The sequence below is a fragment of the Pinus tabuliformis genome, chromosome 4_2 (assembly GCF_031772625.1).
Source record: "Pinus tabuliformis cultivar Carrire ecotype Pingquan chromosome 4_2, CPIR1, whole genome shotgun sequence".
Classification (NCBI taxonomy): Eukaryota; Viridiplantae; Streptophyta; class Pinopsida; order Pinales; family Pinaceae; genus Pinus; species Pinus tabuliformis.
In genome coordinates this window covers 656,277,978-656,289,293 of record NC_142304.1, presented here as the reverse complement: position 1 = coordinate 656,289,293, position 11,316 = coordinate 656,277,978, and the positions used below count along the sequence as shown (strand labels likewise).

Genomic DNA, 11,316 nt, shown 5'->3' with positions numbered 1-11,316 from the left:
ACCACTTGAGTTCTAACTGAAGTGGATTTTCTTATTACTGAAATAGGCCCTTTAAGTTCGTTTCTCTACAATAACCAGGATTCCCTTTCCCTTTCATCATAGCGTATAGAGTATATGAAGGAAGGAACCCATGCCACCATACGAGGATACAATGGCTAGACATACGTGTTGCTACAGTTAGTTAGGGAGTTTAATAGCAGTTAGTGGATGGGGCAGGGGGCGGGCCAATAAAAACTATGTACAGTGAATATTTACTATGTGCATGGATGGGATAGAGCTATTTGTTGTTATACCTTGCCAAGAGTGATTTACTAAAGCTCGTTATATATGATGCACCCGCTTAGAATCATACATACACTCATAGACAACCACCAGTCATTGACAGTTATCATTGCAGGTAGTCGATCCCAAGAGGCAACGCCTTCTTTTCTTTTTGTGAACCAATAGCCCATGCATACAGCTGAAAACCCCCAACTATCTATATATTATATTGATTGAGAACATGTAACAATACATAGTACAATACTCCTCACAAGTACTCAGTACTATCTCCACCTGTTACACACAAACTAGCTTAGATCTGAATCAATCACAGGTTCAAATCTCCTCCACTGCTTGCCTGCCTCCACTGCGCAATCCTGCATGAGAATGGATGAGTATGGCTGATCCAAAATCATATTTCCTTGGCCGAACCATGCAATCCTCATTGGCAATACTCAATCCATTGATTGTGCAAATCTCATGCACAACTATAGTCACAACTGATAGCAATCTCCACCTCTAACACCTGTCTCCACTGAATTGTCCATGCACTGAGTTAACTGATGTATTCTTTAGTTGCTTTATGAGTTAATAATTAGTGAATTAATTAACAATTAATTCACATCACTCATCACTAGTGTATTCTGCAGTTAGACTAAATACAACTAGTTCAACCAAGTCAAACTGAACACAACTCCATTAACTCCTCAATCAACTCCACCAAACTCAACCACTTGAGTTCTAACTGAAGTCCATCATGCAATAGCTCAACTAACTTATAATAAAAGCATATTTCATTCTGACAGCAGCATGTGCCACATCCGTAGCTCGAACTAAAGTGCTCCAAGAGGATAAGATAATGTTTATAGTCCAAATATTATTAAGAGCTAATAATATTCAACTGTTCTATTTTTAGCCTGACAGTATAAAAATAGACTCCGCCCATATGTCTAAAAATAGAAGTCCATCTATTTTTACCAACATGACCAACCATCCACAAATAGCATCCTGCAACTCATAGACCATGATCCATATGTTTAGAAATAGACATAGTCTAAAAATAGAATTTGCGCCAAAAATAGCCTGCGGGGCCACTTAGTGAAGGTGACTTCTTTTCACTAAGCTTCATCATCTTGTTGCATTTTCAACATCATACTCCTCCACCATGGCATCAACCCAAACTGGATTCCGCACTGCGTCCTCAAAGGAAGATCGCTTTGTCTCAACACATCCACTCATAAGAGCCATGTATCCAATCTACCTCTCAGGTGACCTCCTCTATCTGCGTTGTGATGTGGGTGCTCCCACATTCTTTCTAGCATCCAACAACAATCTATCTACCTCTCTACTATGCTTTCTCCCATCTCTAGAAGAGTCTGCCTGAGTGGATGTCTCCACTCCCGTATCCTTTGCATGTGGCTGCTCCACATCAATCCGAGGCTCCTCAACCTTAGGAGCTAAAATCTCCTCAACCACATGTAGTTAAATCTCCCTCTCAAGAGAACTCACTTGACCTTCTCCTCATCAAGTTTTACATCCCTACAAACCATTGTCATCCTATTGGTTGATAAGTACACCCGATAGTTGTGAGGTGTATGAGTGTACCCCACAAATATCCCCAACTTTGATGTCAGCTCAAGCTTCCTCCATGCATCTTTGGTCACATGGAAATATACCAATGACCTAAAAATCTTGAAGTGACCAACATCTGGCCTCTTACCAGAATAAGCCTCCTCTGGTGTCTTCATCCCAAGAATTCAATGTGGGCTACAATTATGAACATAAACCATTGTGGTGCATGCCTTAGCCCACAAGTGTAGTGGGAGACCTTGATCATGCAACATCACCCTCATTTCCCCTACTATGCTTCTGTTCTTCCTCTCGACCACCCCATTTTGCTGAGAGTTATGGGGTGCCATCAACTCCCGTTTAATCCCTTCCACTGCACAAAAGTTCTTAAACTCATTTGAGACATACTCACCACCGTTATCACTTTGTATAGCTTTAACCTTCTTTCCTGACTCTTTCTCCACCAATGCTTTAAACTCACAAAACTTTGTGAAGGTTTGATCCTTTTTCTGCATAAAAAATATCGAGCATTTTCAAGAAAAGTCATAAACAAATATAACATAATACCTTTGTTTGGTCGTGGATGTTGTCAAGAATGGTCCACACACATCTAAATGGACTTGCTCTAGAATATCCTCTACTCAATTATCTCTGTTGTGAAAGGAAGAATTGGTGTATTTACCAAAAGTACACCCCTCGCATGTATGAACTTGCTCTAGCGTACCTTTGGGAAAACTAGTGGAGATATTCTGCATGATCTTCAAAACCCCATAATGCAAGTGCCCCAATCACTTGTGGTACAACTTGCCAACGTCTCGGCTCTGCACCATCTCTGTTTTCGTGCTCAAAACAACACAATCCTCTACCTCCACCTTATAGATATTCTTCACCCGAATCCCTATCTTCTTTACCTAACCCATGGCTATGTGTCAAAGGAACATGTTTCCTTTCGAGAAAATCACATCATAGCCCCTATCCCTAAGCATGGAAATGGATACCAATTTCTTCTTCAGCCCGGGCAGATACATAACATTCTTCAAGGTGAGTGGAGCCCCATGCACCCTCTGAAAAATAATCGTGCCCAATCCAGTAGCACTATACCTCCCATTGTCACCCATCTCGATATGCATCTGGAGATCTTTCTCCTCTAGGTCACTAAATAACTCCTTGTGGCCATTCATGTGGAATGAAGTTCCACTGTCTAAGTACCATACACTTCCCATCATTGATGAGACCATGCATGCAATGAGGAAAAAATCCAATTTAATTGAGAGACCAAAGCCTCACCTGTCACTCCTTCTGAGAACTTCTTCTTAGACTTCTTGAGTGGACACTTTGTCACAAAATGGCCTAGATCGTGAAAATGAAAGTACTTAACTTTCATCATGTCTTTCTTCTTACCTCCATGGAAAGAATCTGATTTGGAATGGAAAGCCTTCCCTTTCCCCTTCTTTGCCTTAATCTCTAAGGCACAGTTCTCTTCATTGTTAGTCTGATGAAGAGCCATCCCCGGTGTTCCTCCTAATCTCCTTCTGCATCAAATCCGACCACAGTCATTCCCAATCTAGCAGTTTCTCTCGACCATTGACAAACTCCGGATAACTATGCCAACTCTTTGGGATTCCCAGAAGAGCAAGACTCACCATATCATCCTCGGCAACTGTGATTCCAACACTTTCAAGTTCATCACGAAATTGAGTGAACTTGGTCAAGTATTTTGGAATAGTCTCGCCTGTCCTACAGTGCCAATTTCCTTTGGTCACTGCTATTTTAATACAAGTCCGTCAATGCTTTCCATATAGCATACTAAGTTTCCTTACAATGGAGACTCGAGACAATGTGGTCTCAAACTCCCTCAAGGATTATCTGTCTCGCCTTCGCCACACACTTCTTCCATTCGACCAGATTTTGTGCATCCGATGCTCCTGCCTTAGGAATGTCTTGATCAACAAATTTCTTCAAGCCATTATCCTCTAGAGCAACCTCCATTTTGTCCCTCCAGGCTATAAAATTCGAGCTGCCTTCCAAGGCATACTCGAGCTATAAACCGTAAAATGTCATCTATTGATCCTGAAGTATGTATTGCAAATTTGAATTTCACCTGTAACCCAAAACTCAAAACATCAAAATCTCCTATAGTATATTGAATTCAAATCTGAGACCATGTAGAATTTCTTGTAGATTCATAAGCTCATGCAATTTACTAAAGCACGGGAAAATAATCTACTTCTACTTTCAACCAGCGAAAGCCAATAGATCGATGAAAACAATATGAACAAGAAGAAGATAAACCAATAGCACATAACACAATAAGTTCTCTTCAGGAAAGCCACAACTCAAAACCCCACCTATCTATATTGCATTAAATAAGAAATATGAGTGAAGATACGAAGCTTGTTCTCACTAGAACAATTTCACACAGGTATGCTCAACTCTCTACCTCACAAGCATGTTGTTAGCCAACACTTAACCAATTTCCTCTGCCTCCCAAGCCCCTATTTCCTTCCAAAACTGTGCAATCCAAACATAGGTCCTTCTCTGATTGCATGCATGATATTTACAACTCAGTAAATCATACAACTGATAGTACACGGTCACGGTCACTGCACTCTAGTATCAATTGGGTCTTTCTCAGAACTGACATGCATGAGTTTTTCATGGGGGAATCTTCAGTTGACTGGAGTAACACTTGTGGATGCACCAGTTCACCAACTGACTGTTAATTGTCTACTAGTTTTACAAACAGATGTAACTAATTTAACTGACCATAACTCAATAAACTAAGTTAATCTAACTACAACTCAATCTAAACTCATCTTGGATCCCTAAAATTTAGGGAGAACATATACATGATTACATAAAGACTTCCAACTCGAAATTCCTAAGCTAATTAAGTTAATTAAACTTAATTACCTATTTACAAGTTTAATTCAAAGACAAATTAAATTGGAATTTCTTCTTGCCATTTTTAAATAATACAAATCAAGATTTAACCTCAATTTTTTCCACGGGATTCCATCACGGGAATCTCCAAAAAGTCACACTAAAGACAACTCCTTTCTCAACATGATCATCATAATTCACTAAGTTAAAAAGTCAAAAGAATTGGCATGACAAATCTTTAGAAAAAATATCTAATTTGAGTATATGTAAAACAATTTAAGAGAGAGGATTTTTCATCTTTAATCTTTTGGCCTCAAAAAGATGACAAAATCTTACATTACTATATTTTTAAAAACATAGTAATTTTTTGAATAAGTAATATTACTATTGACCTCCTGAGATTTTATTGATATTGATTTTTTCTTTACATAGTTTTAACCATAATATCTTTTGTTTTTTAAATTAAAATCGATCACCTATTTATATTAGTTTAATTTTCCATAACTCTTTATGGCAGCATAGTTTCTATTTATATTTGTCTTATTTTATTCAAAATAGACATCCTTATACTATCCTAGATTAAATTAAAAGCGATTCTGATTAAAATTGTGTTTTTAATTAAAATTTAACACAATTTCAGGGACTCTCTTAACCTTTATATAGTTAGTTTGATCTTATACGGTAGATGATAGCAATTTTTTTCATCTACCAATATTTTTAATAAGGAAAAAATAGTTTTTGATATTTTTAATAGAAAAAACCTTTAATTTATAAAAGTGATTTTAACTAAATTTTAAGAATCTTAAGAGCCATCTCAAGATTTATATTGCCTAAATTGTTGCTGTATTATAAATATCTTATCCTCAAGAAGAGAAAAAACATACTTTGAGATTATATCTATATCTATATATAGATATATCTATCTATATATATATAATTTATTTTGAAATTATAAATTTATATAAAAATAGCTTTGTAAAATTCAAATAAAGTTAATGTTGCTTTTGTGTAAAATACACCGAATTGAATTTTCTTTTTAAAGAATGGGGTCAGTGCTTCCCGACGTAATTGAGAGATCAAAGGTGTCATGAAAATAGAGTAGGATGATTTGATACGCACCAAAGCTACTCGACCAACATACAATTTAACTGGACCACCTGCTGCACCTAAAGCTTTCATGAAAATAAGCTCGGATGATTTTGATACACAACAAATCCCATAGCGTTCAACTCGACCAACATACAATTTAATCGCACCGCCTGCTGCACCTAGGGAGATGAGCAGATGAGCTAGTTAGGGTGGTTTCCTTGTGATGCTTTTCTTTGATGGTCGGAGATAAAAAATATATATTTTTCAGACCAGAAGATTTTGAAAATGATAAAAATGAATTTAATATAAAATGTTAACAAAATTATATATATTAACACGTAGCGGAGAGATAGAAAGGTAAGTCCAAAATCCCAAACTTTGCCACGGAAATAAAGATGGCAGAAAAATTGCGAGTTTTTAACACAGTGAAAAGATGGAGAGGGAAGTGCAGTTTTTTCACGTCATTTCCAAAAAAAAGTTACGAAACTGAGGCCTCATGTTCCCGAAAGTTTTGCTACGAAATTTGAAAGATTTTGACGTTAGCGTTTGGTATACTCTTGAAATTACAGTTTTGAATGGTTCCTCTTCAACTAAAAACCTGCCATTTCTAGGTTAGATTTATCATTAGCTGTGGACATCTGGATCCTCCCCTTAATTAGTATATTTCCATTGGAGAATGGACCTGGCATCATCTCCAACCTCCTCGATCTTTGAAAAAAAAAAAAAAACCAATACAATTGCGTTATAGTATGGATCTCACCATCCTCTGCTAATTTTTCTATCATGTACCTCTCCTGATTTGATCCCAAAATACCACGCTCAGTGATTAAGCTCAAACACAGAAAATATAAAACCACCCCCCGTAAGCCTCGTCATCAACCTGCACAATCGTCAAAACACAGGCAGGCTGACAAAATCTGCCGGAAAAGAAGTGAGATGCGCCTCCTTCAAAGCTCTGGCTAAGCCTGAAACCTTCGACCGACGCTTCTCCGTCGCCGGATTTGCAGCCACCGCGGGCGGCTCCCAATCCTGCCATCCCGATTTCCACTCCACGATCTTGCCATCGAAACAGGGATCAAGCGTTAATTCAGTTGTTCGGTTGCAGGGAGCGAACCACATGGAGTGCATGTACTTGTATTTTCTCCATGGCGGAAGGTGCATCCCCTTCCTCTTTAATGAATTCTTCACACCTTCGCACATTATTTTTATAATGGACTGCAATGTATCACCCCTCCCTACATATATCTTGGGAAGCAACCCAAGGAGGGCGCTGTATTCCCTGGTGGGTCTCGCTATTTCAAAATGTGTTCTGAAATCCAAGTCCAGAAACAAACGAATGTCTTTGCGGGAATTTGTGCTCCTCAATATCACATCCATGTACAAATAGTCGCCTGCAAGGAGAAAAAAAGGAGAAGATTTTAATGGGACAACCCTGCAACTGCAATCCAGTGATATGAAGTATTATGTAATATATAGTATACACAGTATTATGTATGTTTTAGAGGTAACTGTAATGTGTAATTATTTAGAAATTATTTTTGGAAGTATGAAGTATTATGTAATATATAGTATACTAAGTATTATGTAATGTTTTAGAGGTAACTGTAATTTGTAATTATTTTTGGAAATATGAGTTACAGCTTGAAGTTACTTGAAGTCACAGAATCTAGAATTTTAGGAGGAAAAAAAGGAAAAAATATGAAGTATTATGTAATAGTGATATGAAATATTATGTATTATATAGTATACAATGTATTAAGTAATGTAATAAGTATTATGTAAATATATAGTATACAAAGTATTAAGTAATGTTTTAGAAGTAACTGTAATGTGTAATTATTTTATTTTTGTAAATATGAATTTCTGAGTTTCAGAATGTAGAATTTTAGGTAATATATAGTATACAAAGTATTATGTAATATTCTAGAGGTAACTGTAATGCAATTATTTTTGGAAATATAAGTTACAGCTTCGAGTTTCAGAATCTAAATTTAGACACAGAGTTAGGTGTCTAAAGGTTTGAACCCATTTTCTAGAATTTTAAAACACTGCTAATATCAATTCATAAAATATATATAGATAGTTATTCATAAAATATATATATAGAAATAACTATCCAGGCCAAATTGTCACCTTAATAAATGAAGTTCAAACTTCAAAGTTAAACTCTCTATTACTAAATATCATACCTATAAAATTATAAGTTAAAATTATAAGATTCAAAGTATATCATACATATAAATTCATAGTTAAAATCTCTGTGGTTCAAAAATTCCTATGATTCAGATCATAAAAAACAAAATCATAAACTAAAAAATTTGGAAAGCAAGTGATGTTTTTCTCACCCCCACGGGGAAAACCTCCAGCCATGTATTTGAACTGAGACCTGCAGATTGCTGCATTGTAGCCTGCCTGTCTAAGGTGGTTCATCACCATCCTATGGACTTGACAGGCCCCTCTGCACGTGAGATCTTCATCATCATGCTTGCGAACACACGGAGCACAATTTTCCATGGCCATCTCTAGAGCTTTAACTGTCTCGTTCCTCAGCGTCCTCTCTGAAACACTACACGCGCAAGAAATGTAGCTCTGCACATCACGGCTCACGGAATCAGCAAGAATATATCACAAGAAATCAAGCATATACAAATGGTAGAGATTTGACCAAAAAATTTATTGCCAAAAACTCCAAAAAAAAATCTAATAATTAGAAGAAAAAAAACCAATACCTTCAGTATCTGATATTGATCCTCTAAGTCAGGTATATTATGAGGCTTGGACCCATCAATAACGCCTGATTGCATGGCTGGACCATTACAGTAGGTGGAGGTGCTCAAAACTTGTGGATCTTCTTCCATAAATCCAAAAGACATATCCATAGGTCTGAAAGAGTCAGACTCGTCCCCATTCCCATTGTTATCATCTGCCATGCTCAGATCGTCTGATCCCCACATTGGAATTATAGCAACTGTGGTGCTTTCATTAAGGGGATTTTCCACACAAAGCTGGAATCGGAATTGAGCTTCGAGTTCACCGAATGATCCTTCTAACTTCTCATACATTTAGGCAGAAAGCTTACAAATTTATGGACTGAAAAGCATTAATGAGTTAATGCGCAGACGAGGATGAGATTGTCAGAATGATCTGAGGCGGCGAATCGACGGTGATGAAGGGTGATTTTTGTTGCGACAGGTGGAAGTGGAGAGGAGTAGGGACAGGACAAGTGGAGAGGAGTAGGGACAGGACAGCTGGTCCACGGCTGTTAAAAACGGAAAATGCTATTTCCACCTCTATTACATATTAAATGAGGCCTGACATGTGAGGGGGATACCGATATATAACCCCGCCGTTTTTTCTTTTCCTGGGGTGCCACAGTGATATATCATGATGTCATCCATTAGCCTTTCATGCTCCGTGCAAAGTGCAAACAGATTGGAATCAAGCTCATGTGATGCGGAGAAAAGACGTGGTGAAGGTCCTTAAATTATTGGCCTTCCCCAAACGGCAAGAGCTATTTCCAACCTCATAACATATTTATGACGCCTGACATGTTCGGGAGATAGCCCTTTATAACGCGCAGCTTTTTTTTTTTTTCTATAATTATCCGGATCCGTGTTATAAAAGGCTATCTCCGGCGCATGTCAGAATGTCATAAATATGTTATAGGATTGGAAATAAGACTCGCCTTCCCCAAACTGTGGTTTGTGCCAACATTGGGTTCTCATCTTAACACATTGGGAGTAAGCCAAGGATCTTGTCACATCGAGATAAGCAGTCATGGTAAGTGGTAAGTATTAAGTATTACGTACTAAGTTAATGATTTTTGTCCAAAATTTTGTGATTTCCCATATAAAGATAACGAATCATGGCAATATGATAAATATTAACATTGTGGGGATGGGGTAAAGTAATAATATTTTAATTAAGTTTTAATTTTTTAAAATAAAAATAAATAAATTATTAATTTATTAAGTAATAATATTTGTTGGGCGGTTAAAATTGTTCTTGTTTAGTTAAGATTTTATCTTTTTAGAAAAGAAATAAATATATTAATGACTTAATATCCAGAGAAATACAAAAGTGACATATAATGACAAAATTACGACATACCCCACCAGCTTTGGCACATCATATCGATGGGTGGACCTCAATTCGCCTGCCAAATCCACACGCTTTTTGTCTGCAACGCAGTTTTTGACGGAAAATGCTATTTCCACCTCTATTACATATTAAATGAGGCCTGACATGTGAGGGGGATACCGATATATAACGCCCGCCCTCGTGGCTGGAGGAAAAGAAAAAACGGCGGGTGTTATATATCGGTATCCCCCTCACATGTCAGGCCTCATTTAATATGTAATAGAGGTGGAAATAGCATTTTCCCCCATTCACTGTGTAAGCAGAAGCAGTGCAACATATCACAGTCCAACACGCTTTCTTTGGCCTTGCGCGCATCTACACGTGGGGTCAGGCAGGGTATCAAAGGATAAGGACGCCATGACATTGTCATTTGCACTCAACTCACACATGCAATGCACGTGCACGGACAAAGATGGGAACGGGGATGGGAACGAGACTTGCGTGGACAGTGGTAATTTGCTCATCAAATACATTTGAAAAACTATTTTTTTCGAAATTGTGAAAACAAATGGAGAAAGTAGGAAAACTGTCAAATTTAACCAGTGGATCTGTTTTGAAATTCCACATCATTAATTATCTTTTTTCTCTTCGGTTTCACAAACAAGGGATAAGAATCGAGTTGTCTTTAGTGTGGTTTTTTGGCAATTTTTCTGGTGGGTTTTTCCTGTCTAATTTCTCTAAAATCCTGCACGAAATTATTGAAATGTCTAATTTCTCTAAAATCCTGCACGAAATTATCGAAATCACAAGTTTGATGGGTAACCCTGCACAATCGAAGTGACCTGGGGTTTTTCAGGGTGTTGGATCCATATATACAATCAAAAAACAAAGTTAAATAACACAAATCAAGATTTTACCTCAAAATTTTCCGCTGGTCCAAAAAGTTGCACTAAGTTCAAAGTTATGAAAGAAATTAGACTACCACTGTATAATATGATTTAGCCTTGTTTCAAAGTTATGAAAAAGGTTGGAGTACTACTATATGATATGATTTAGTCTTGATGCAAAGTTATGGAAGAGGTTAGAGTACTACTATATGATTTTACAATGGGGATTTTATTTTATCATTAATATGAAGTGGAATTATGATTAGTCCTCACATCATTTTATTTTGGTGATCCTTTTTTTAGTATTTTGTAAATTTTATAAACCAATTTATATATTAGGTTTAAATTGGAATTTTAGTAATTCCAATAAAATTTAAAATTATAATATTTTTCTAAAATTCCAATGTGTCCTTGCATCATTTTATTTTGGTGATTTTTTTCAGTATTTTGTAATTTTTATAAACCATATTATATATATTAGGTTTAAATTAGAATTTTAGTAATTTCAATAAAATTTAAAGTTATAATATTTTTCTAAAATTCCAAT

The 11,316-nt window shown here is 36.6% G+C and overlaps 1 protein-coding gene across 1 annotated transcript; it reads right to left on the bottom strand.

The window, feature by feature from the left end:
- Positions 1 to 6,381: 6,381 nt before the first annotated feature.
- On the bottom strand, positions 6,382 to 8,854 carry LOC149171103 (uncharacterized). Its single transcript, XM_089427435.1, has 3 exons — positions 8,532 to 8,854; positions 8,148 to 8,391; positions 6,382 to 7,193 (listed from the first exon to the last, which is right to left on the bottom strand). The coding sequence occupies exons 1-3, from the start codon at positions 8,754 to 8,756 to the stop codon at positions 6,694 to 6,696; spliced, it is 969 nt and encodes a 322-aa protein (XP_089283561.1). The 5' UTR covers positions 8,757 to 8,854; the 3' UTR covers positions 6,382 to 6,693.
- Between the last annotated feature and the right edge of the window lie 2,462 nt (positions 8,855 to 11,316).